Source organism: Pantherophis guttatus, chromosome 17 (genome assembly GCF_059756535.1).
Source record: "Pantherophis guttatus breed Tessera chromosome 17, ASM5975653v1, whole genome shotgun sequence".
Lineage (NCBI taxonomy): Eukaryota > Metazoa > Chordata > Lepidosauria > Squamata > Colubridae > Pantherophis > Pantherophis guttatus.
Window position 1 is genome coordinate 4082108 of NC_142079.1, and position 27291 is coordinate 4109398.

At 45.7% G+C, this 27291-nt stretch overlaps 1 protein-coding gene across 2 annotated transcripts; it reads right to left on the reverse strand.

Moving 5' to 3' along the window:
* Positions 1 to 1635: 1635 nt before the first annotated feature.
* RAB35 (RAB35, member RAS oncogene family) lies at positions 1636 to 26186 on the reverse strand. Of its 2 annotated transcripts, XM_034407669.3 has the most exons (6): positions 25866 to 26186; positions 14431 to 14481; positions 13518 to 13641; positions 8232 to 8356; positions 6354 to 6478; positions 1636 to 4196 (listed from the first exon to the last, which is right to left on the reverse strand). In XM_034407669.3, exons 1-6 carry the CDS (start codon positions 25915 to 25917, stop codon positions 4068 to 4070), a joined length of 606 nt encoding a protein of 201 aa, XP_034263560.1. In that variant the 5' UTR covers positions 25918 to 26186; the 3' UTR covers positions 1636 to 4067. The 2 variants fall into 2 exon arrangements, with proteins under 2 accessions (XP_034263560.1, XP_034263561.1); XM_034407670.3 differs by lacking the exon at positions 6354 to 6478 and having other exon boundaries at positions 3938 to 4196; positions 25866 to 26140.
* Between the last annotated feature and the right edge of the window lie 1105 nt (positions 26187 to 27291).

The following is a 27291-nucleotide window of genomic DNA, read 5'->3' on the forward strand; positions in this document are numbered from 1 at the left end:
TCCTCATCAGCCACCTCCAGACCTGGGGGCTATTGACTCTCCATTTGAGGGCTGACGGACAGTCTAAGCTCCGTCTCTGTCTCTCGCTCTGACAGCTCCATTTCCTCTTCCCTCTCAGAGCTCTCAGGTTGCCTTGATGCTGACCCTGGCTCCCACACCTCCTCCTTCTCTGATTCGGCTGCTGGAGGGGCCGGCGGCCGACAGGCCACAATACCAAGATGGCAACCTGCAAAAGGATGGTGGGAATGTAGTGGACCAGTTCTGGATCGAAGCACTGAAGCCTGATGACATCAATTCTGCTAGCCTTCTTAAATTTCCAATTTAAGAAATTAAAAGTCTTGCTAACAGAACCCCCGAAACTAAACAGAGAATATACTGACAGTCTGTGACGAGCAACTGTTTCTTCAGCAATTGTTTGGAGTTTCATTACAATGGCAATGAAAAAAAGTGATTTACAATCGATTCTTGCACTTATGACCACCGCAGCCACCTCCAAAATGAAACAAAATATTAAAAAATTATATTCACGTAGTTACTTAGCAAGCACATCTAAATTATATTGGAGTAATCCAAATATCTTTACAATACAAGGCAGGTCACAACATTTGAGCACCCTGAATGTTTGGGAAATGGAAAGTTGAAAAATGTGACATGCCCAAATTCTCCGCAGTCATAAGATCAAAGCTCAGGTGCGCTTGGGAACTGGCATGTTTTTTTTTATTTACTTATTTGCATTTATTTATTTAGAAAATGTATATTTTTAAGACAGTTACAATGACCGCAAAGGCTGCATTTGCACAACCCCTGGATAAAATATATTGAGTGACTGGAATGTGTTGGGCTGGGGAAATTTGAGAGTTAAAGTCCACGGGTTTATAAAATTGGTCGAGGTTGATAAAACGGTGATTTAAAGTGATGTAGCAAAAAGTCTGATGTCGCAAATGCACAAGCGGATCTGGGACAATTCGCTGTGGCCAACTCGCCGTGGGACAAGAATTAAGAGCCACGGTGGCGCAGTGGTTAGAGTGCAGTACTGCAGGCTATTTCTGCTGACTGCCGGCTGCCTGCAATTTGGCTGGTCGAATCTCACCAGGCTCAAGGTTGACTCAGCCTTCCGTCCTTCCGAGGTCGGTAAAATGACGACCCAGATTGTTGAGGGCAAGAGGCTGGCTCTGTAAACCGCTTAGAGAGGGGCTGGAAAGCACTGTGAAGCGGTATATAAGTCTAAATGCTATTGCTATTACACTAATACCGTGTTTCCACAAAAATAAGACCGTGTCTTACATTTTTTTTGAACCCTGAAATAAGCGCTTGGCCTTATTGCCATGCGCTCAAAAGCCCGATTGGGTTTATTATCAGGGGATGTCCTATTTTGGGGAAAACAGGGTATCAAAGAAATAGTGGAACAGAACCATTAAAGAAAGGATGCAGAAGGAAGAGCAGAATGAAATGCGAGTGACAAAAATTAAAGCAATGTTTTATTTATTTTAAATAATTAAAGTGAATTGTTAAACCGTCCTGGGTTGAGTTGGCCGCAGGAAGTTGGTTGTAGCGAGTTGTCCCATTCCGCACACGCACATATACGTACAACGCACACACACACACACAAAAAAAAGGTATTTTTCGGTTTCAAGGTTTTTTTTTTTTAAATTTATTTATTTAAACAGTTCAAACACTCTCTCTTGGAATTGTTACCGTAAGAAAAGGAAAAAAAAAAAAATCCGTGTTCCCTGCTACCTGAGGATCCGATTGCTACTTGTGGCCACATCAACTTAGCACGAGGGAAAAAAACTCCACAATCACACACAGGCAAATGCAACGTATTACGTACTATCCTCTCCGTTTACGTCCACCCAAAAAAAAGAACAGAGACAATTTGGCCAACCAAGCTTGGAAATTCAACCCCCCCGCCGCCACCCGGCTCCCTTTTGTGCAAGAAACCACAGTGGGTAAACCAACCGCTTTCGGAAAGTGTTGGCCCCCAAGATTTTGGGGGTGGGGTGGGGTGCGCCTACCAGCGGCTTTGACCGCCGGAGGCAAGGAGAAGCAAACACCGGAGCCCGGAAGGAAACTGTGGCAGCTTGGCACTTTTTATTTTTAGTTGGTTTTTTTTTTTTACTTAATTATTTAAAAAGCGTTAATTAGAAAGTTCCCATATACAGAAATCATCTAAAGCAAACCAGTTAAAGACATTTCACTTTCGACGTTAGCACTGCTAAGGTGCAACCCCTTCCCCTTCCCCACCCCCCAACCCTGTGCACCGTCCACTGCACTCACGACGTCTGGAGGTTACGTATCAGCCCACCCACCCGGCGGACGGGCCTGGAGATGTTGCTTTGAGAAGCCCCCCGCTCTTCCAAGGGAGAACTCGGGGTTCCAGGCTTAGCAAATAGCCTCCCGCGCCCCACCCGTTCGCTAGAGACCATTGCATTTTTGAGAAAATGCCCACCGGTGAGAATTCCCCGGAGCTTCTTGCTGCCGACGTCCAAACCCCCCCGTTCTCGTTCCTCTTTTATGGGCTTCCATCGTTGCTGGCGTTCCTTCTAAAACATGAATTGCTCAGGGCCCGAGCTGTCTCCCGAGAAGATCGGAAGCATCTTACAAGTCCACAGTGAAAGGCGGCTTGCTGAAGTGGAAGAGGACTCCCTTCGGCTTAAGGGGAAACTCGTCACTTCTTTTGCTTTGAGTCGGGGTGGCTGTAGCTGCTTCCTGTCCTAAACAGCAGCCTGGATAATAAATACGGGGTTATTGAGCCCTACCGGCAAGATTCGAAGTCCAAGGATCGACACTGAATGGTCAGCTCTTAACATGACCCTGGTCATCGTCGGATGCCAGGACAACAGAGGGTGTGGGACGTCCCAGTGATTCGAGGATTGGGTGGCTTTTTGCACCCCTTGATATGCTCTGTGGGGCATCAAATCAAAAGCTGGTGATTATATGCTGGGTGAAGCTCGTATTACCTTGTTTTTAACCTAATTATTAAAAGAACTATTCGCTCTTCAGCAGCTAGCATCGGAACCAAGAGGCAGGTTTTGTTCGCATCGAGAACGGACGAAAACCATCCAGCCATCCCTTCCCAAATTCTCCCAGCTTCTGAAGGAAAAACAAAATTAAGAGGGAGGGCGAAAGGAAGAAGAGAACCACGAAGAATTGATCCCGTCAGAAGCACATTTCTGGGTTCGCCCTTCATACCTGGTACAGAATGATACACGCTTATTTTTTTTTTTTTTTTTAAAAAGAGATTATTTTCGTTCTTGAAGTCTTACAAGGACAGGAATGCTACCAGGAGGGCAATACAAGTTTTGAATCCTAATTTTTCTCTGCCACGGAGGTTTGAATTGCCTTCGGGGTGACAAAAGCGGGATCTTTTATCCTTCTCTCGAAAGGAGGGAATTTGAAGGACAAGAGAACACAAAACAACTCCGGGAACGTCCAACGACTCCAGAGTTTAGGGGAAAAAAAAAAAAAAGAATTTCAAACGATGATCAACCAAGGATCCGCTTCTCGCTTAAAGACTAATGAAGAATGACGGCCGTCAACGAGAGCCGCCTGTTTTAAGGTTATTATTGGACCGTGTTTCTGGAGAGGGGGGTGGGGGAAAGAGAGCACGTAAACAAAAACAAACAAATGAACAAAAAAAAAAGAGTTCTGAACAATTCATGATTGGCGGAGTCAGAGAAGGCAGAAGCCCGAAGCGGAGGTGCGGCTGGGTTCAAAGCCCATATACATTATGTACAAATGTTAAAGTCCCCTCGGTAGGCCAAGTCTTCCTCGTCTACTAAGATGCTCTTCAAGAGGGGAGGTGGGTGGGAAGAAAAATAAACTTTTAGGATGGGCAGAACCTTCGTCCGAGCCCATCCTGTTCTTGGCACGGTCAAGGTAAGGTGCCTCCTGATCGAGAAGACGGAGGGAGCTCCTTTAAATAACGGCACGCGGGGAGGGAGGTGGTGGTGGTGGGGGGAAGAGTCCTGGGGCATCGCTTGCGCCAGGCTGCGAGGGCGGGACTGCCCGAGCGCCCAGTCTCTGCCGCCCCCAGAGGAGGAGGAGGAGGAGGAGGAGGAGGGCCATTAACAGCAACGCTTCTTCCGTTTACTGTTCTTTGTGAGTTTCACCACGTCGTTCTGTTGCTGCTGCTGCTGCTTGGCGAGGTTGTCTTTCTTGGCCCGAAGAACCAACTCCGTGATGCAGTTGAACATCTGGGGAGGAAAGGAGATCAATAAAAAAAGGGGGGGGGAGAGGGAGGAGGCAATTAGGAAGGGGGGGCTACGGAGGCCTTGATTTCAGGGGCTCGGAAATGGTTGCTGAACTACATCTCCCAGCATCCTCTGGGGTGAAAGGGAGAGGGAGGGGATTGTTCTGACTTAGGCTTCCTTAGAAAGTATACAGCACAATCTTAGTCCTGGCAAAGCTCTTTTATTCGAACGGCTGTGAATTATTGTCCTTCCCAGTCCGAAAGGCTTCTCAAACAGTCTTTCAGGAGAGTGTTTACAAACACCCACCTTATCTCCCTTGGAATGCTGCCAGAAAACTAACTGCCACACGCAGGGCAAGGCCAAACTTAGCACAGAGTCAAACAGGGCTTTTACCGACCAGATGAACTAATTGCTTCCTGCAAAAGCTCACATCCCATTCGCTCCTCTTTTATGTCTTATAGGAGGAGCCAATCATCTCCAAGCCTTACTCCCAAGTCGACCCTGTTTTCTTAATTGTTCCTGTCTCCTGACAGCTCTGCGCATGCGCACACTGGGAACAGGCTCCTCCTGTTCTTCTGCCTCCTTGATGTCAGACTCCGGAGGCAGCAAAGAACTACCAGATGGCCCTGGCTCCCTCTCTGCCTCCAACTCAGAGCCCTCGTCCGAACCTTCTCCAGACTCCAGGGCTGGCCCATGTTCCTCCCCAGCCTCCTCACTGTCCGAATTTCCTGCCAGCTCTGCTGGCCGCTGGCGGGCTACAACAGGGATGCTGAGAGACAGGAAGTCATCGTTTCACCTGAGCTGGAGTTACAAGGCCACAGGTGACTACCAAACGGTCACTCTTCTGTAATGCCCGCCCTCTTCTTCTATTAATTTCTCGTGCTCATCTCCATTTCAAAGCTGAAGAGCCAGCGCTGTCCGAAGACGTCTCCGTGGTCATGTGGCTGGCATGACTCAATGCCAAAGGCGCACGGAACGATGTTCCCTTCCCACCAAAGGTGGTCCCTGTTTTTCTACTTGCATTTTTTACGTGCTTTTGAACTGCTAGGTTGGCAGAAGCTGGGACAAGTAACAGGAGCTCATCCCGTTATGCGGCACTAGGGATTCGAACCGCTGAACTGCCGACCTTTCGATCAACAACCTCAGCGTCTTAGCCACTGAGCCACCGCTTCCCCTGCTTGCTCAAGTAGGAGACCCGATATCATTTCAGACAAGTGGCTGTCCAGTCTCTTCTTAAAAGCCTCCATGGATGGAGTTCTGGAGGCAAGCTGTTCCACTAGTTAATTGTCCTCACTGTTAGGAAGTTTCTCCTTAATTCCAGGTTGATTCTCTCCTTGGTTAGTTTCCATCCATTATTTCTTGTCCTGCGTTCTAATGCTTTGGCAAATAAGTTGACTCCCTCTTCTTTGTGGCAGTCCCTCAGATACTGGAATATTGCTATCATGTCTCCCCCTAGTCCTTTTGTTCCTCTAGACTGGCCATACCCAGTTCCTGCAACTGTTCTTCATGTGTTTTTGTCTCCAGGCTTTTAATCATCTTAGTTGCTCTTCTCTGCACTCTATGCTGCCTGGGGAATTCTGAGAGTTGAAGTCCACCGCTCTTAAAGTTGGCATGTTGGACACTCCTGCCTTAAAGGGTTAGCCTATGGCAGAGGTCGGCAACCTTAAACACTCAAAGAGCCATTTGGAATCGTTTCCCACAGAAAACACCGGGAGCCACAAAATCTACCGGGGGTCGAAAAGCTCAATAAATTGCGTGCCGGTGAGTGTCGCACATTGGCGGTTGTGACACATATTTTAAGCGACAGGGAGCCTCAGCAGAGAGATGAAAGAGCCACATGCGGCTCCAGAGCCACGGGTTGCCGACCCCTGGCCTAAGGAGACTTCCTAAATTTAGGAAGAGGTCAGCCTTGCTGTATGCTGTCTCTAAAGTCCTGACATGCTGGATTAGGTTTAATCCCACCTTACTTTCCCCTGTGACATGGGCCCAGGAACTATGATATGTGACCGAGGAGTGTAAGGAGCCCCCCAACGGTTAGGGGGACTCATGAGTGAAATAGGAAGAAAAGATTGGAAAAAGTCTTGACCAACTCCCACCCCTTGACTATTAGGCTGGGCTCTTGAAGCAAAATTGGCACCCCCCACCGTCTTTCCCAATTACCTCTTCCACATTAATGTTCTCTTTGGCACTGGTCTCAAACAGCTGGATGCCCATCTGCCCAGCAAATTTATAGGCGTCTTCCGTCTCTACCACTTTCCGTTCTGGATCATCGTTCTTATTGCCAACTGTTGAGAGCAACGGAAAGCAAAAGTCAGATGAACAGAGTTGGAAGGGACTTCGGAGGTCTTCTAGTCCGACCCTCTGCTCAGGAGGGAGGAGACCCCGTTACCATTTCGGACAAATGGTTGTCCAATCTCTTCTTTTAAAACCTCCGGTGTTGGAGCACTGTCATTCCACTGATTAATTTATTCAGGAAATTTCTCCTTAGTTCTAGGCTGCTTCTCTCCTTGATTAGTTTGCATCCATTGCGTCTTACAAAGCCGCGGCTGCAAACTTCTAAAAATGGATCAGAAGCCGCTGAAGGCTCGAGGCGGGTATAAAATCTGGGCTAGCAGTAATGAAAGTTTTATTTTTTTGCCCCAGGGATTTCTATATTGCTTTTTTTTTTTTTTGGAACCTCAAGAAAGCATCAATAATTCAGGATACAATCAGGACAGGAATACTTGATCTCTTCCTTTGAAAAAAAAAAGGATCTCTTGTTTGGAACATACAACTGCTCCTTCCTCCAGCCCTCTGGATGGGTTGGAACTGCAACAGAGGACCATAATGGGAGACCGCCCGTTATGGTTTGCACGTTGTGACGGTCGTAAAACAGGTTATCACGTGACCGGCTTGATTTTATGACTTTTTGGGGAGGTGGTCATTAAACGAACACGTCAGTTGTAAAGTGAATGATTTTAAAGAAATCAATGGTTCGCTATCGGGATTGTTTTGCCGGGGAAACTGGAAATAAGTGATGGTTTGGGGGCAAATTCGTCATAAAATGTCACGTGACTGCAGGATGCTGCGAATTTAAGGCTTTTATTTCAAACACCTGAAGTTTGGTTCCGTGACTACAGCAAGGACCTGACCATCGGAATTTCAGATCTGGGTTGTAAGTCCCCCTTTATTGGGGGGAGGGGTTCTTTGTAATTTCTTTATTATTATTATTATTATTATTATTTATTTTATTGAAAAGACAGTGCTATGTCAGGATAACAATGCAAATAAGGCAGAGCAAGGGAGAAATCAATGGTAAATCTTAACATACAAGCTAATAACTATAATTGTGCTATGTTAAGAGTAATTACAGTAATACAACTAAAAAAAAAAGAGAGAAAATAAAAGAAAACTTCAACTAAGTTTCTACTTACATTAGCTTATTTACAATTTTTTCCATATTATATCCATTGTTTTATACATCTCTGTTGTACTGACATTCATAAACTTCCCTCTCGTTTCTACTTCTTGTCTCTATCCATTCATAAAATTTATTCCACGTCCTATAATATTTCGAGTCGTCTTTATCTTTCATTTTTAAAAGTTAATCTGTCCATTTCAGCATATATGACCTACATGGTTCTTTGTGATTTCTGTTGCTAGGCAACCAGTCATAAGTTGAGGACTGCCTATAAAACTCAGGGCTGCCGTTCTGGAAGAGGCAGGCTTAGTCACTTCTGGCTACCTTCCTTTTCTCTTTCTCTCTCTTCTTAGGGCAAGCTATCCATGATTAGATTGGAATTGTTATTTTAATACTAGGGTATTAAATACTACGGTACGATAGGGGAGAAGTTAATGGTGGGCCAAGCAGTGGCCACGACCAAGCTTCTCTAAAATTACTTACCAAGTTCATGGAAAAATAAATGGAGACTTGTAAAATTTAAATAGTTCCCAGTTTAAGTACTTCTTACATATTGCAGTAGCATATTATGGGATAAAGGCTTTCCAGTAAGGTGGGCCTTCTTCTATCAAAAACCTTCTCCAAACCAGAGAGTTTACCTAATATCCGGCACACATCGTCGCAATTCTGGTTTATTTCATGCAACCACCGCTTGACGTTCACGAAAGACTCTGCGCTGGTGACGTCATAAACCACAATGACCCCGTGGGTCCCTCGGTAATACCTGAGGACAGAGATGAGCGTTATTAAGGCATGACCCCAAATCCACGGACTCCCGAGTTCACGGTCCCCTTTAGAATAGAATAGAGCTGGAAGGGACCTTGGAGGTCTTCTAGTCTAACCCCTTGCGCGAGTAGGAGACCCGATATCATTTCAGACAAGTGGCTGTCCGCTCTCTTTTTTAAAAATCTCCAGCAATGAAGCACCTACAACTTCTGGTGGCAAGCTGTTCCACTGGTTAATTGTCCTCACGGTTAGGAAGTTTTTCCTTAATTCCAGGTTGCTTCTCTCCTTGATTAATTTCCATCCATTGTTTCTTCTCCTGCCTTCTGGTGCTTTGGAAAATAATGCCTCCTCTTTGTGGCAGCCCCTCAAATACTGGAAGACTGCTATCATGATCCCCCCCCCCCAAGGTCTTTCTTTTCTCTAGACTGGCCATACCCAGTTCCTGCAACCGTTCTTCATATGTTTTTGTCTCCAGGCCTTTCATCGTCTTAGTTGCTCTTCTCTGCACCCTTATACTCCTTTTCCAGCTCTGCATACAAACTTCTTCTAAAGGTAAAGGTAAAGGTTCCCCTCGCACATATGTGCTAGTCGTTCCCGACTCTAGGGGGCGGTGCTCATCTCTGTTTCCAAGCCAAAGAGCCAGCGCTGTCTGAAGACGTCTCCGTGGTCATGTGGCCGGCAGGACTCAACGCCAAAGGCGCACGGAGTGCTGTTCCCTTCCCACCAAAGGTGGTCCCTATTTTTCTACTTGCATTTTCTTTATGTGCTTTCGAACTGCTAGTTGGCAGAAGCTGGGACAATGAACGGGAGCTCACCCCTTTATATGGCGCTAGGGATTCGAACCGCTGAACTGCCGACCTTTCGATCGACAAGCTCAGCGTCTCAGCCACTGAGCCACCGCGTCCCCCTTTTCTTATGGTAAGAAAACGAAAATATGGATATGCCTCGGGGAAACGATGGCTGCGGAGAGCCCTCTAAATCCTCAGATTAATCAAATAAAACCATTGGGCAGAAGAGAAGAATCCAGAGCTTGGAAAGTGGTGGTGGAGGGGATAAAAAAGGAGAGAGAAAGAGATCGGTCAGGTTGCTGGCTCTTCTTTCAGCACATTAACACTACGGGGGAAGCGCATGATGTGGAAAGAAGCCGAAAGAGATCTGTGGGAAGCAGAATTGGCAGGTTTGAAATATCAGGTTGCTGTGGAGAGGACTTTGTGAGCTGGGGACAACGGCTGCCCCCAGGAGCCTCCCTCAAGCGGATGAGAAATTCAGGAGAGAAGAAACAGGTGGGGAAGAACAGAATACAGAATACGATGAACTGTTGCAGGAACTGAGCATGGCTAGTCTAGTGAAGAGAAGGACCAGGGGAGACAGGATAGGAGTCTTCCAATATTTGGAGGGGCTGCCACAGAGAGGAGGGGGTCAAGCTATTTTCCAAAGCACCTGAAGGCCAGACAAGGAATAATGGATGGAAACTGAACAAGGAGAGATTCAACCTAGAAATAAGGAGGAATTTTCTGACAGTGAGAACAATCATCCCGTGGAACAGAAGTTGCCTTCAGAAGTTGTGGGAGCTTCATCACTGGAGGCTTTTAAGAAGAAAGTGAACTGTCACTTGTTAGACATGGTATAGGGTCTCCTGCTTGGGCGGGGGGTTGGACTAGACGACCTCCAAGGTCAAAGATGATGAGGGGACTGGAGGCTAAAACATACGATGAACGGTTGTAGGAACTGGGCCTGGCTAGTCTTGTGAAGAGAAGGAGCAGGGGAGACAGGATAGCAGAGATACCCCTGCTTTAGAACATCAATAGGGATACATAAGGGTAACGTACCCCCAATAACAAGAGGAACTGTGGATAGGAGTCCTACTTCTGACCTGGAACTTTTCTCCAGGGGAGACATCTGAATGCACCAGATCTTGGCAATGGATTTTTGCCCTTGGACAAAGCTGACTTCGGATTTGCTAATAGTGCGACTGGCCCACAGCACTCAGGATATTGAAGTTCGGCATTGCGAGCAAAGGAAGTCTTATGTTGAAACAGTTCCGCCTGGTGCGGATTGCTTAAGCAATCTTCACACCAGCAGAAGTCAGAAAGAGATTTAAAAAACTAACTCTCTCTTTCACTCTCTCTTCTGAAAAAAACCGAGATCCTCGGCACAGACCACATGGTCACACTTTTGGGGAACTTCAAAGACATACTCAGCCTTTAGGCCTCGCCCTGCACTGAGAGTTGGAGTGGCGGCACAGACCTGGCATAGATTCTTCTGTTCTCATTTAGAAATCTCCTTTCACGGTTTTCCCTACAGGAAAAGTGGGCATTAGACACCACCTAAGCCATCATTGTAGGTTGCAGATGGATGTAGGTTGCATGTCTCTCTGTCTCTGTCTCTGTCTCTGTCTCTGTCTTTCTGTCTCTGTCTCTCCCCCTCCCTCCCTGTCTGTATTTCCTGCCATAGGGTGGCCCACACAGCACAAACCACAAAGGATATGCTTTGGGTTGGTGAGGAAGTCAGGGTTGCTATGCCCCGTGCACTCACACGCTCTGCCTGCGGCCCTTATGAAGTGCACAAGGGAGTTTTAAGATACATGTATGCCGCCATGCCAGGTTTTTTTTTAATTTGGGGGTTTGGCAGAATCGCCTTCCCCTACACTGTAAAAATGGGAGACATATTTTAGTCCAATCCTCAAAGACTTATTGATAGAATGTAGAATCGTAGGCCTGGAAGGGACCTTTGGAGGTCTTGTAGTCCACCCCGTTGCCGGCAGCAGGAGACCCAATACTATTCTAGACAAATGGCTCTCCAGACTCTTCTTGAAAACCTCCAGAGTACCCACGATTTCTGATTAATTGTACTCACTGTCAAGAAATTTCTCCTTAATTCTAGGTTGAATCTCCATCCATCCATCCATCCATCCATCCATATCTATCTATCTATCTATCTATCTATCTATCTATCTATCTATCTATCTATCTTTCTTTCTTTCTTTCTTTCTTTCTTCTTTCTTTCTTTCCTGTAAAATTTATTGGCCACCTATCTAACTACAGGATAACTACAGGATATCCATCCTTTCTTTCTTTCTTTCTTTCTTTCTTTCTTTCTTTCTTTCTTTCTTTCTTTTTCTTTCTTTCTTTCTTTTTCTTTCCTTTTTGTTTTTCTTTCTGTTTTTCTTTCCTTTCATCCATCCATCCATCTCTATCATCTATCTATCTATCTATCATCCATCCATCCATCCATCCATCCTTTACTGTAAAATGTATTGGCCGCCCATCTAACTACAGGATAACTCTTTAACAATCTGTTTATAATGTAAACATCTTCCATCTATTACTTCTAGTCCTGCCCTCATGTGCTTTGGAGAAGAGGTTGACCCCCCCTTCCTCTCTGTGACAGTCCCTCAGATATTGGAAGACTGCTATCATATCACCCCTAGTCCTTCTCTTTCTTAGACTAGACACACCCAGTTCCAACCCTTCATCTTTCTAGAGTCTCAACTTTATTTTTATTTTATTTTTTTTGCATTGTGGTGACCAGAATTGGGAGTTGGTATTTCAACTATGGGCTCACCAGTGCAACGATATCTCAGTGGATTCTGGGGAATCTGAGTCATCCTTCAATCTTATTGGCCAAGCTAACCTAAACATCACAAGTAAGAATTCCTCCTGCGAAAAGCAGCAGCCATCAGAATTGATCGATCAATGACCAATTGGAATTTTTGTTCCTTTGCTTAGCTTTCGCTCTTGTTCCTGCCTTCCTGAGTCTGGTGCAAAGCTTAAAAAAAAACCATTGCATTCGACATTTTAAATATCGTCTGCTCTAAATCAGGTCCGGCCCTTTACGTACAGGGGCTGCGGTGAAGGCATATGTATAGAGCGGAGATATTTTAGGCCACTCAAGAATTCTTCCAAAGCGACCTTGTAAAATCTATTTTAGGGAAAATGGAAATACTATGCTGGAAATACCTTTTGCCTTCCTCACAAGAGACAATTCTCAGGTTTCTTTGAAAAAAAAAACCCAACAACAACAGAGCAATGAGCCAGTGAAAATATTATATTGTAAAATTCCTCATTTTTCCCTAGCGAACAATCCGCTTGAATGAAAAGAGAGAGCGAGAGAATGAAATGGCTAGAACTGGCTGGACGAATCATCCCTGCTAGGATAAAAAAGATTTCAGCGTCAAAGCATCCGAATGACTTCTGTGGGGTTTCCCCCCCGTTTTCAAGCAGGCCATGAATCACAGCTAGCCTATCCTTTCTTTCCCTGAACTCGCTCTGCCAGGACTCTATGACAACCTCCTGTATAGAAAACAAAACCTCAGCGTTTGTTCAGGCTTCTGTTGGTGTGAAAGGGAGCTGGCAGCAACAGAGAAAAAGCCTCTCACTGAGCTCAGTTCCCGAGTTGTAACACCGTCTCATGCGGAACTGAGGGCCTACTCAGACTAAGCCAGAAATTTTAGCCATACTCCTGCGTTAATTCAAGAGCAAATTAAACTGGGAGTTTAATTTGATGGAAGTTGGGATGCAAGGCCCTTCAAGGAAGCCTCTAACCTCAATGCGAGGCCATGCAAAGTACTGCAATCAGTCAATGAGTGCTAGGCATATTATTTAGACAAAGAGAGAGAGGGGGGGGGAGAATATATCTCTCTCCTCTTCTTTTCCAACATCCTTGTGAGGTAGGCTGGGCTGAGCGAGTGTGACTGATCCAAAGTCACCCAGCAGACCCTCACACCTAAGGCAGGATTAGAACTCACAGTCTCCGGGGGACTGGGCCAAAGTCACCCAGCTGGCTTTCATGGCTAAGGTGGGACTAGAACTCACAGTCTCCTGCTGATTGCTTGAATTTATCCGCCTTGTGACTCACTACATCATTCTTTCTGGGAGGAAAATTGTTTGGTATTCATTTTTGGTACTCATAGCGCCTCCCGGAACCAATTACCAGGAGTACCGAGGTGCCACTGTATTATATTAAGACAAAAACCCACAAACACTTCCGTCTGTACTTTTAATATTTTGTACCTTTTGTGGATTACAATCTGGCTCATGAGGCAAACGGGGCAGAAGAAAAGTTTGAAACAAGAGCTAGGAAGAAGAAATCGTCATCTTTAATCTCATCAGAACAAACCCAGGATGAAATCCAGTTATCAGATTGGGTTGTTTACTTACGTCGATGTGATTGTCCGGAAGCGCTCCTGTCCTGCAGTGTCCCAGATCTGTAGCTTGACTTTTTCCCCGTTGATTTCAACTGTCCGAATTTTGAAGTCGACCCCAATTGTGGTAATGTAACTGCCTGCATGGGGAGGGGGGAAAAAAACAGCAGAGAAATTGTGAGAGTTTCTGAGGGTACTCACAAGCCAATTATGCACAGCTGGCTGCTTCTGAATGATGCAGCATTGACTAGGAATCCTTTTTCGGCAGCTGACAAATTATCTAAGGGAAAATATTCTTGGCCTCCCACTGTTTCCTGTTGAAACTAATTTTTTAAGGCTCCCCCCCCCCGAAAACTCTCATTATTCTTTTTAAAAAGGGGGGGGGAATGTCTCCATTAAAGCATTTTTAGCAGGGAAGGAAGATGCTTAATTTACCGTGATCGTAAAAATAAACAGCCCCCAAACTGCAAAGATGAAATGACAATTAAAAGGCAAATAGTGAAGGGCCACACAAAGCTACCATTATATCGTGCAAGGAGACACCTTGCATTCATTATTTATTTATATATATTTCCAATACAAGCCTCTTTTTTTTTTTTAAAAAAAAAACCCTCTTTTTAAAAGGCTTGAAAACATGACGCAGATAAATCAGGAGTTCGAAAAGCAGGTGGCTTGCAATGCACTGCAGGTAACCCTCAAAGTACGACCGCCACTGAGCCCAAAATGTATGTAGCTAAGTGGGAAAATTTGTAAAATGAGCTTTTTCTGACTGCTGTTATTCAGCGAATCGTTGCGGCTCTTAAATGAGGAACGTGGCTGTTAAATCAATCTGGTTCCCCCCACCACCCCCGTTGACTTTGCTCGTCGGAACGTTGCAAACGGTGATCATATGACCCCAGGATGCTGGAAGGGCCCAAGGCCTACCTTACCTGAGAAAGTGTTGTCTGCAAAACGTAGGAGCAAACTGCTCTTGCCAACACCTGCGCGAAGAAAAGGAAAGAAGAAAAAAACTTTTAAGTTCTGCCAGTCATTGCTGGAGCAACAAGACAGCAGCATTTTATTTTTAATGCTGTTTACTGTGCCATTCCTGTTTGAATATTTATAGGGTACGTGCCTTGCCTGGATACTGCCTGGAGCTGGCAGGTGTTTGCACATCTGCTCAGCAAGAAAGAAGGGCGTCGTGGAATCATAGGGCTGAAAGGGTACTTGGAGGTCTTCTAGTCCAGGGGTCAGCAACTCGCGGCTCTGGAGCCGCATGTGGCTCTTTCATCTCTCTGCTGCGGCTCCCTGTCGCTGGTCGGCACCACAGAGGGCTTTCGGTTAGGGTAGGTAGAGGAAAAAGGATGCTGCGCTAGGAGACTCTATGGTGGGGGAAACGGACTTCCGGTCAGCAGACGAAAAAGGACGCTGCGCTAGGAGGAAACCATGTTGGGGGAACCGGACTTCCGGTCAGCTCCAGAATTGAACGGGGGCTTCCGGTTAGGACCTTTGGGGCTCTTTGAGTATTTAAGGTTGCCGACCCCTGTTCTAGCAGGAGACCCCACACCATCTCAGTCAATTGGCTGTCCGGTCTATTTTTGAAAACCTCTGGTGATTGGAGCACCCACAATTCTGGTAGGCAAGCTGCTCTATTGGTTAACTGTTCTTATGACAGGGAATTTCTATTTAATTCTGCGTTAGATCTCTCTTTGATAAGCTTCCATCCCTTACTTCTTGTCCTGCCCACAGATGCTATGGAGAATAAGTCAAGTCTATTTTCTGGGACAGTCCCTCAAGTACTGGAAGACAGCTATCATGTCTCCCCTAGTCCTTCTTTTCGTTAAGACTAGACATACCTAGCTCCCTCAATTGTTCATCATATGATGAACAGTTGCAGGAACTGGGCCTGGCTAGTCTAGTGAAGAGAAGGACCAGGGGAGACAGGAGAGCAGTCTTCCAATATTTGAGGGGCTGCCATAGAGAGGAGGGGGCTATTCTCCAAAGCACCCGAAGGCCAGACAAGGAATAATGGATGATCAAGGAGAGATTCAACCTAGAAATAAGGAGGAGTTTTCTGACAGTGAGAACAATCGACCCCCGGAACAGAAGTTGCCTTTGGAAGTTGTGGGAGCTTCATCCCTGGAAGCTTTCAAGAGGAGACTGGATTGCCATCTGTCAGAAATGGTGTAGGGTCTGCTTGGGCGGTGCAATTGGACTAGATGACCTCCAAGGTTCCTTCCAAGTCTGTTATTCTAAATAAGATCTTAACTAGGGCTTATTTTTGGGGTAGGGCTTATATTACAAGCATCCTGAAAAAAACCATGCTAGGGCTTATTTTCCGGTTGGGACTTATTTTCAGGGAAATACGGTAGGCATAGCATGGCAAGTTGGATCTGGGCACCTTTAAAACACACAATATTAGACATCTTTTGTGCTATTTGAACGTGGTGAAAGTGGGCTTCCCTTCGGGAATACCACTGCCCCCTTAAGTAAAAGATTCATTTATTTTATTTATTACACTGATATCCTGCTGCAATCCCAGAGGACTCATGGAAGTTCACAGTGAGTAACATAAAAATCAATATAAAATTAAGATGTATGAAAGACAATAAATCTCCAGTATGGTGCAATATTAATCCAGCAGCCATCAATATTTAGTACAACCCGAAAGTCATCTGGAAGAGTCTACATTTAGTTGAGTTTTGAAGGCAGCCCCCTTCTAATTTCCACTGGAGACCCTTCCAACCCCTTGATCAGACAGGAGAACATTTTACATTTTACGGCCGCATGCGGGTGGGGGAATTCTGGGAGTTGAAGTCCCACCCGTCTTAAACTTGCTGACGTCGAGAAGCACCTCTCTAAGGCGTAATGTTTATTTTTTGTGTCAAACCACAGTCTGTGTGGTTTGTAAGCCGTTGTGGATGAAGGTTGTGTGTGAGTTGAGCTGCTAGGCTGAATGCAGTTGCATTTCGTCCTTTCGTCCTGGAGCAGGTGGAGGTATGCACAGGTACCCTTCAACGACAAATTTGTCATTGCGCGAGAAGGTTGTTTAGTGAGTTATGGCCCGTTTTACGGCCGCATGCGGGCGGGGGAATTCTGGGAGTTGAAGTCCTCCAGGCTTAAAGTTGTCAAGGTTGGAGACCCCTGCTCTACTCTACTCTTATGTTGATGATTTCCGAAGTGTTTTACGTGTGATGGAAGAAGCCGCAGGAGGAGAATTTCAAGGCCAAGAGGGATGTTTTTCCTTGGTGTCTTAGAGACAAAGACTTATACAGAACAGGATGTGTCCACCACTTCCTCCTCCTCCTCCTCCTCCTCCTCCTCCTCCTCCTCCTCCTCCTCCTCCTCCTCCTCCTCCTCCTCCTCCAAGGGCCTCCATTTCTGCCAAGCTGCACTCAACCTTCCCAGGATGGCGATAAAAGGCATAGAAGATACGAGAATGTTCTGGGTGTGATAAGAGGAAAGTGTGCATTGTACGGGTTGCAAACGACAAGGACGAAACGCAACTGCGTTCAGCTTGACTTACACACAACCTTCAGCCACAACGGCTTACAAACCACATAGACGGTGGTTTGACACAAGAAATAAACATTACGCCTTAGAGCGGTGCTTCTCCACGTCGGCAAGTTTAAGACGGGCGGGACTTCAACTCCTAGAATTCCCCCCACCATGCATGCGGCAAAACTCGCTAGACAACTGTCTCGCACAACGACAGAAATTTGTCGTTGAGGGCTACCTGCGCACACCTCCACCTGCCACTCTCACTAGCTCCATCTTGAGCAAAAGGAACAATCCCAGCATCCTCCCTGAGCTACAAAGCAGGATTCTCAAGCTTGCTGCTGGCAAGCGCTCGACATCCATCTGCCCGTCTAACGTGACTCACTTGGAAGATTGACAGGGAGCAAGAGAAAAAGGGGACTTTCCATTCGGAGTGCAGAGGACAGCTCTTTTGCCTGCACACTTATGAGTATATAGGGAGAACGTGCATTTTATATCTGGCTTTAATCACAAATCCGTAATGAGCCTGGAGCCTTGCTACGGAACTGGTTGTTATATTTATTACGCTGCTGTGCTCCTAAGGAAATCAGGGAAACCAGCTTTAAATTTTGGTAATTCTGAAGGTTCTTTAAAAAAAATTGCATACTGCCATTATTATTATTACAAATAATGCAAGGTACCGAACATATATTATTATTATTATTATTATTATTATTATTATTATTATTATTATTACTACTACTACTACTACAAATAATGCAAGGTAGCGAACATCTCTGACAGATATTCCTCCTATTTTCCTCACAACAACACCACTGTGAAGTAGCTTGGGCTGAGAGAAAATGACTGGCTCAAAGTCGCCCAGTGGGCTTCCATGATTTAAGAGGGGACTAGAAATCCCCAGCTCCTGAACATTAGCCCAAAGTCACCCAGCCAGCTTTCGTGGCTAAAGCAGGACTAGAACTCAGGTCTCTTGGTGACTGGCCCAGTCATCCAGCCAGCTTTCATAACTAAGGCAGGACTAGAACTCAGGTCTCCTGGTTCAAAATCACCCAGCCGGTTTTCATGATTTAAGACGGGACTAGAACTCTCCATCTCCTGATCATTGGCCCAAAGTCATCCAGCCAGCTTTCATGGCTAAAGCAGGACTAGAACTCAGGTCTCTTGGTGATTGGCCCAAAGTCACCCACTTGCCTTTCAGGCCCAAGGCGGGACTAGAACTCACTGTCTCCTGGTGATTGGCCAAAAATCAGGCAGCTGGCTTTCATAGCTAAGGTAGGACTAGAACTCACTATCTCCCAGTTTTTAGCCTGGTGCCTTAGATCAGTGGTCCCCAACCTTTTTATCGCCGCGGCCCGCTGAGCGCGCGCAGGGGTGGGGGCACGGCCCAGGAGCTTTTGCGCACGGCCCAGGAGCTTTTGCGCACGGCCCAGGAGCCTTTGCGCTGCAGCGTTCATGTCCCCCGGCCGCTGCGCGGCCCGGTGCCAGGTACTCCACGGCCCGGCACCGGTCCGCGGACCGGGGGTTGGGGACCACTGCCTTAGATCACTAGATCACACTAGCTTGTTCAGCCCAATACTGACGGCTTCAATGGATCGGGACTTTCCCATCAATTGCTAACTCAAGGCTACCTATTTTTCCTGAGCCAGAGGCTATACCTGATCTTGGAATGACATCCTGGTGTGTGGGGGGGAGGGGGCAGGAAAGTAGGCATCCTGAAAAGTGCATGTGGCAGGGCCAGGGCCAGGGCCAGGGTTAGGGTTAGGGTACATTAATTCAGTTTAATCATGTAACTTAATTGAGCTTGATGACACGTTTAATTAACTAAATATCATTGTTAGATTGCACAGTGGATAATTACTGTATTTTTCAGCATATAAGAGGCACCAAGATTTTGAAGAGGTAAACAAGGAAAAAAAAAAGATTTTTGCCCTCCCCAGGAGCACTCTGCAGGCCTCCCAAACCCTCTGCGTGTCCTGTTTTTGCAAAAAATGGGCCCGTTTTTGCAAAAAACAGGATGCGCAAAGAGTTTGGGAGGCCTGCAGAGTGCTCCTGGGAGCTGGGGAGGGCAAAAACGCAACGCGTGGGGGTTCAGGAGGCCAAAAACAGCCCCATTTTTTGCAAAAAACTGAACAGCCCCAGGGATTTGCTCGACAACTGTTGCAAGAAAGGGTTGTAAAATGGAGCAAAATTCACTTACCAAATGTCTCACTTAGCAACAGAAATTTGGGGCTCAATTGCGACTGTAAATTGAGGGCTACTTACATTGCAAAATGTTCAGACCAGATTATATGGCAATGGCCTTACAGATAATCTTATAAACCAGGTCAATCATTGCAGAAATTAGAAGAAACAAAGCGGTTTATATTTCAACGGCCTTATAATAATCTTGTAAGGCAGGCCATACTACAGAAAAGACCAGTATAATGAGGAAATGATAATATTAATAATAAATAAACAAAAACTGTAGGCAAGGTGAGAATTTGAGGTTTCTAGCTCACACCTCTGTTAAGCATGAAACTCTCGTTTTTGCTTTCTAGAACTTTTGTGAAGCGTAGGCAATAAAACAGAAAGAAAAAAAAGGCTGAGATCTTGGGTCTATAACTAAGTTAAAGACAAAAGAGAAGACAGAGGAGAGTGAATCATTCTTCACAACAGTCAGATGTGGGAAGGGAAAAAGGCTTTTAATTAACATGAAATTAAGTCTAAGACTCTTGTAGCGTGACCTACAAACCTAAACACCCAGATTTCAAGGTTTTGCCTCATATCCCTGCAACTGTCCTTCGATCAAAAGGGCTCATTCAAGCTGTCCATCGAGTACGGGAATTCAAAGTGCACTGAAAGTTGTTACAGACTGCACGGTGTTTATAAACCTCCCTTTCACCAAATCTCTAGGCTCCGATAATCCAAAATCTGTGTAATACTTGACTGCTCCTTGGATGAACTGTGATTATGTTGCCTGGTTGGGAGATCAAAACTCAATCCCTGGCAAGTTAAAAAAAAAAAAAAAAAAAAAGCATAGCAATTTAAGTATTGAAGCGGGCAAGAGACGATGGATAGATGATTTTCTTTTTTTGTTGATGTTTTGATTTGCTTTTGCTTTTCTTTCTCTTTATTTTCTTAGGTGACATGACTAGAAGTTCGGAAGGATAGAAAGAAAATGTTCTTTTTAGTAAAAGGTGATATGATTAAAAGTTAGAATAAGTGATAAATAAGAGAAGGGGCGGTGTTAGGGTATACACTTTTATATAATAAAACAAAAGTAACAATAAGAGAAAACATGGAACAATTGAATAATGACAGCTTGCAACTTATTATAATTGTGTATCATTATTAGAAATATATAAGTTGATTGAATCTAATAATTGTAATTTTACTAGTTTTATTTGTATTAGAACCCAGGTGCCACACTGTTCACACATTGATTTGATATGTTTGTAAAAAATTAAAAAATTAAAAACAGGGGGGGGGAAACCCTCAATCCGGATTCGGTTTTCCTTTTCGCTAGGATGTTGCTGCTATTCAGAAGGACTGGGAATAAAGGTAGAAATTATTTCACATTAACCCCAATTATAAGTAAGTCTGTATGCATTTCAGGTTATTGTTGCCTCTCCTTTACTCCTTGAAATAAAGTTATGGCCCCTAAGCAAAAATTAAATTACAAGCTATCTGTGCTGCAGTTATGATGACGTATACCTAAAAATCTAACCTCTGGATAGATTTATATTTGGTGGCTGGACAATTAAAGGAAACATATTTCTCAAGGTGTTTTATGTTTCTCTTTTATCCAGCCTCTAAGAATTATCTCTGAAGTACTTCACACCAATTTTTCATTAATCCACTGTAATTTATTACATACACATCCTACTCTCCCTCCTGAGGCTTTAAGGCAATGTGCATTTTAGTCTTTTCTCTTTTCTATAGCTTTTATTGTTTTGTCAATGTATAAAATCCAAAGAAAAAGAAATAGAGGAAGTGAAGGGAAGAAAAAAGGGGGAAAGGAAATATGAGGTACAAAGGAAGAAAGAAAAAGGCGTTGGCTTCAGACTTTTTGTAGCATAGTACAAGATAACAACATTACAACCTCAACTTTTTTACTTTTACACATTAGTATTTACTTTTACTTTTACACATTAGTATATAACTAGCCATTTCTATGACAACCAATCTGTCTAATTGGCAAAACCAAAGTCAAAAGTTTCATTTTTTTTACATCAGAAGCACAAAATCCGGAATCCAAGTAAAAAACATAAATACTATATATTCTCCTCAATCAATTTTCCTGCTTGATCTTCTTTGCTGTTAAAATATGTATTTCTATTTGCACTTAATAATCTTTATAAACTACCACCGTTTATATTAACAAAATTCACTGTAATGTTTCAGATTCTTTCACCTTAAAAGGAAGTAATTTTTTAAAATCCATTTTAATCTAAGTCTTTCTCCATTTGGTTCTCCCTACAGTCCAAGCCTTGTGTTGATATACTGGAGGCTGGATTTTCACGTATCAGACAGTGATGGGCTTGAATCACACCAGGGAGTGAACTACAGGTAGCCCTCGACTTACAACTGTTCTTTTAGTGATCGTTTGAAGTTATGATGGCACTGAAGAAAATAATTTATGGCCGTTTTTCAATGAGCATCTTTGGCAACCTTCTGACGAGCAAAGTCAATGGGGAAGCCAGAATCACTTAAAAAGCATGTGACTAACTTAACCGGAAGAATTCACTTAACAACTATGGCAAGAAAGGTTGTAAAATGGGACAAAACTCATTCAACAAGTATCTTGTTTAGCAACAGAAATGTTGGGCTCAATTGTGGTCATATGTCGAGGACTACCGATATAAAGAGAGCTGTGAAAATATTTACAGACCCCTCGCATCCTGGACATAAATTGTTTCAACTCCTACCCTTAAAACCATGCTATAGAGCACTGCACACCAGAACAACTAGATACAAGGACAGTTTTTTCCCCGAACGCCATCACTCTGCTAAACAAATAATTCCCTCAACACAGTCAAACTATTCACTATTGCATTACTATTAATTTTCTCATTGTTCTCACCACCCATCTCCTTCCACTTACGACTGTATGACTGTAACTTGTTGCTGTATCCTTACAATTTATATTGTTTCCCTATGACTATCATTAAGTGTTGAACCTTATGATCCTTGACGAATGTATCTTTTCTTTTATGTACACTGAGAGCCTATGCACCAAAGACAAATTCATTGTGTGTCCAATCACACTTGGCCAATAAAGAATTCAACTCAACAACTCAACTCAACTCTTCTCTTCTCTTCCTGTTTACCAGCCCCAAGCCACCCTCCCATCCTGGGGCCTAGAAGTTAAATCACTACCATAAGAGATAAGGAAATGATGGATATAATTGAGTTCAAGAAATAATCCAGCATTTAAGCGACATCAAAGAGTGTCTTATGTTAGGCCATGTCTTTCCAGATATCATCATCAATGTTGGGCCAAATGGACTTGAATATCCATAATTTCATCTACACCAAGTTGGAGAGCAGAGAGTGATCTAACACAGCGTGACATTTAAAAAACAGACAGCCCAGTGCTAAGCAGATCCCAGAAACAAGTCACAATATGTTCAGTGGAATTCACTAAAAGGTGGCTTACGCATATGATAGAAGTTCAAGTTATGAATAAAAGAATCCTCAATTCAAAATTTAATCTTAGGCAAGCTCCTTTTCCTGCCAGGTCTCAAATACGGGATAAACAATAGGTTCCTGCTTATCCATTTAAGCAAAATTTAAAATTAAGCAAGAATTAAAGCATAAGAAGAGCACGAGGCAATTAAAATCTACAGGTAGGCCTCTGCTTACGACGACTTGTTTAGCAACTGTTCAAAAAAGACGTTTAAAAAAAGTGAATCACCGGTCCTCGCACTTACAACTGCCACAGCATCCGTGCAGTCATGTGATCGTGATTCACGCATTTGGCAACGGTCCTACATTTACGACCTGTCAAGTGAGCTTCCCAGCTGGCTTCCAACAAGCAAAGTCACCCGGAAAGCCAGCAGGGAAGTTGCAAGTTGTTATCACTGTCCCACTTAATGACCATGACAGTGGTTCGCTTAACAACCACAGCAAAAAAAAGGATGGTGAAATCACATGATGCCTCACTTAATGACTGCACCACTTTACGAATGAATTTCATGGCCCCTGTGGTGGGCATACATCGAGGACTACCTGTATGTGTCAGCGTCTCAGACCATAAAGATCATAGTTCAAATCAACCTGCCTGGTATAGATTTCACTGGATGACCTATTAACTTTATTAATAGGCTGTATAAATCTAATCTACCTCTGAAGGAAGTTGCAAGAATTTTATAATCATGGCCACAAGATGTCCATGAACATCACTGTTCACTACAGAGAAAGCCTGGGATAAATTCAATAAATAAGCACTAAGTAAAGTGATTCAGCGATCAGAAGTGCTATATAAAAGTCTTGCTCACCCATCAAGATTACTGGGTGGCCTTGGATAAGTCACAAACATGCCTGTTGTGGGGAAAAACCTAGAGAGACAATAGCCAGCAAGTCGAATCACAAACTTTCTAGAACTGCTGTTCACCCTGGCTACGTTCACATGACTTAACTGAACCAAAACTAGCAAGCCAAGTTTATCTTAGAGTGTTGCATGAATTCAGGCCACAGGGCCAGTTGATGGTTCAGCCCGTCTCATGTATGAAGTCAGAAATGACACGAACTGAGCAAAATGACGCTTAAGCGGGATATATCATGCAGATTCAAAACCAGTGACTGGCAGTCGGGCTCTCCAGGCTTCCAAACAACAGGTATTTCATCCCTGCTTAAAGACGCAACAATCTGGATTCTTCTGCCCATTTGACCGCTTTGCAAAATAAAATAAAAAAAAAAGATGTTACTTAATGCCAATTGCATAAAGGTGCCATGTCGATCCTGGTTTATTGTTATTGATAGACGCATCACAACCCAACCAGATTCTTTATCGAGGAAACTCCGAAGGTGCTTTTTTTTCCTTTTTTTTTTTTTTTTTTCAAAAGGCAACTGGACTTTCTGGGTTTTTGCTTGAAGGCGTTTCGCTTCTCATCGGAGAAGCTTCCTCAGGTCTCCTTTTTGCAGGTCGGCTCCTGAAGAAGCTTCTTGGATGAGAAGAGAAACGTCTTCATGGAAAAAACAAGAAAGTCCAGTTGCCTTTTGAAAAAAAGAAAACACCTTTATCACCTGGATGACTGAGAACCTCCATAATTTCTCCAGGAAAGGAAAACCATGAAACCCCCAAGAAAACACCACCACAATATAGAAGATGAAAACACATTGAAGGGGAAAACCATCATCAGCTTCTCCAGCCAAAACCCCTCCTGCCATGGCCAGAGACCTACTGGCCCAGAGCGGAGCAGATCCAGCTTGGATCCCCCTCCCCAAATACCCCCCCCCAGGGTCTCCATCCCATCCACCTCTTATCCTTCTGGGATCTTTGCCCCTTAACTCCCTTTTGGGTCCTTCAAATATTCAGGGGGCCTTTGTTCCCCTCCTCCCCCCACCTTCCTTGGGGTCCTACTCCCCCATTTCCTATCAGGACCCCCCAAGACAATCCTTGTGCTCCCCCTCCTCCTATTCTGAGGCCACTCCCTTACCTTGTCCTTCTGGGGGGGTCTCTCTCTGATTGTCTGCCCCCCTCTTCCCTCCTAGGGGCCCTGCTCCCCACTTCCTATCAGGACCCCCAAGACAATCCTCCAGCTCCCCCCTCCTCCTATTCTGAGGCCTTGCCCCTTAATTTCTTCTTGGGGGTGGTCTCCCCCTGCTTCCCTCCTCCCCCTAGGGGTCCTTCTCCCTCCTTCCTATCAAGACCCCACCCAATACAATCCTCCGCTCCCCCTCCTCCTATTCTGAGGTCCCTCCCTTACCTGGTTCTTCTTGGGGGTGGGTCTCTCCCTGCTTCTCTGCTTCCCTCCCCCCTCCAAGGGATCCTGTTCCCCTCTTCCTATCAGGAATCCCCCCCAAATCCCTCCTCCTATTCAGAGGTCCCCCCTTACCTCAAGTCCTTCTGGAGGGAGGGTTCTCCCCCTGCTTCCCTCCCTCCCTCCTCCTAGAGGGTCCTCCTCCGCCCTTTCCTATCAGGACCCCCCCCAAACCCTTCCTCCTATTCAGAGGCCCTTCTCTTACCTCAAGTCCTTCTGGGGAGGGGTTTCCCCGTGCTTCCCTCCCCCCTCCTAAGGAGGTCCTCCTCCCCCTTTCCTATCAGGACCCCCCCAAAACCCCTATTCCTATTCTGAGGCCCCTCCCTTACCCCTTCTTGGGGGTGGTCTCCCCCTGCTTTCCTCTCCCCTCCTAGGGGGATCCTCCTCCCCCCCTTTCCTATCAGGACCCCCCCCCACAATCCCTCCTCCTATTCAGAGGTCCCTCCCTTACCCCTTCTTGGGGGTGGTCTCCCCCTGCTTCCCTTCCCCCTCCTAGGGGGTCCTCCTCCCCCCTTTCCTATCAGGACCCCCCCAAAACCCCTATTCCTATTCTGAGGCCCCTCCCTTACCCCTTCTTGGGGGGGGTCTCCCCCTGCTTTCCTCTCCCCTCCTAGGGGTCTTGCTCCCTCTTTCCTATCAGGACCCCCCCCCCCAATCCCTTCTCCTATTCAAAGGCCCCTCCCTTACCTTCTTGGGGGAGGGTCTCCCCCTGCTTCCCAACCCCCCTCCTCGGGGTCTTGCCCCCCCTCAAAAAACCTCCTCAGCCCCTCCCCCCTCCCCCCTCCTCAGGGTCCTCCTCCCCCATTCTCTCCCCTCCCCCACGCCGCCCATCCGCCTTCCCCGCCCTCAGAAAGCCCAGGCTCGGTCCGAGCTGGACACCCCGGCCGGGAGAGGCCTCCCCGGCGGCCCTCCGCCCTCACCGCTGTCGCCGATGATGAGGAGTTTGAAGAGGTGGTCGTAGTCCCGGGCCATGGCCGCTTGCGGGGGTGGGGGTGGGGCTCCGGGGGAGCGGCCGCTCCCGTCTTGGGCGCGAAGGCCGAGTCTCCTCAGGCGGCGCCGAGGCCGGATCGGCTCCTCGACCTGCAGCCGGAACTGACAGCGGCGGCGGCGGCTGCAGCGACGGCGACAGCCCCCGCCCCGCCGCTCGTCGCTTCCCCTCCCAGGCGCATGCGCACTCTCCTCCGCCCGGGCGGCTGAGGGGGGGGGGAAAACCGCCAGTGGCTCGAGCGGCTCTCCTCGGCGCGCACGCGCGGCGCCGCCCTTTTCGCCTCGCTTCCTCTCCCTTTTTTTTTTTTTCCCTGACTCAACAGGGCGGCTTCTGCCAGTACTTCTTCTCTTCCGTTTTACCCCCCCCCAATAACCACCACCACCCGTCGGTGGAGAGGCCCAAAGCGCAGGCGCAAAAGGAATCTTGCCCGGCTGTTCAGGCAAGGAAGGGTGAAGGGGGGGGGGAAGACAGAAGACCCGCGCATGCGCCTTATCGTTCTTCTTTATCTGTTCTTCCGCCCACCTGAGAGGTGTACCTGGCTGGAACTGGGAGGGGGCTGGTGGGGGGGTAGATTTCTTCAGGAGGACTGTTGTTTTTTTTCAACCAAAAAACAGAAAAAGGCAGCTCAGGATGCTGCCTTTACATAGTTTACAACCTTGGCACAGCTTTAAAATGGGTCGACTTCCAATATTTATTTATTTATTTTATTTTATTTTATTTTATTTTATTTTATTTTATTTTATTTTATTTTATTTTATTTTATTTTATTTTATTTTATTTTATTTTATTTTATTTTATTTAAAATGGGTCGGCTTCCAATATCCCAGAATTCCCTCAGCTATCCATCCTGGCTGAGGGAATTCTGGGAGTTGAAGTCCACCCGTCTTAAAAGTTGAGCCAAAGTTGAGAAAGAGTGATCCACAACAATGAAAAACAACACTTATTCAGAGTGTTGCTAGCTTTGCTGGAGAGGATGTCTAGGCAAGGATGCCTCTGAGAGTGTGCAGAGGGCATCTAGTTCATTTTGGCGGCAGCCAAAACAGCCAATGCAATCGAGGGATACGATCAAGATCAAGGGAAGCACTAATACCACTCTATAAACCCTTAGTAAGATCACGCCTAGAGTCCTGCATCCAGTTTTGGTCACCACACTGTAAAAAAGATGTTGAGACTGTAGAAAAAGTGCAGAGAATAGCAATCAAGATGATGAGGGGACTGGAGACTAAAACATACGATGAACGGTTGCAGGAACTGGGCCTGACTAGTCTAGTGAAGGAAGGACCAGGGGAGACAGGATAGCATCTTCCAATATTTGAGGGGCTGTCACAGAGAGGAGGGGGTCAAGCTGTTTTCCAAAG

Excerpts from the sequence above, each read along its gene's own strand:
- RAB35 (XM_034407669.3), bottom strand. The coding sequence starts at position 25,917 with ATGGCCCGGGACTACGACCACCTCTTCAAACTCCTCATCATCGGCGAC. Across the intron at positions 13,642-14,430 it reads TGCAGACAACACTTTCTCAG|GCAGTTACATTACCACAATT; the intron begins GTAAGGTAGGCC and ends CTCCCCATGCAG. Across the intron at positions 4,197-6,353 it reads AGAACATTAATGTGGAAGAG|ATGTTCAACTGCATCACGGA; the intron begins GTAATTGGGAAA and ends TTTCCTCCCCAG.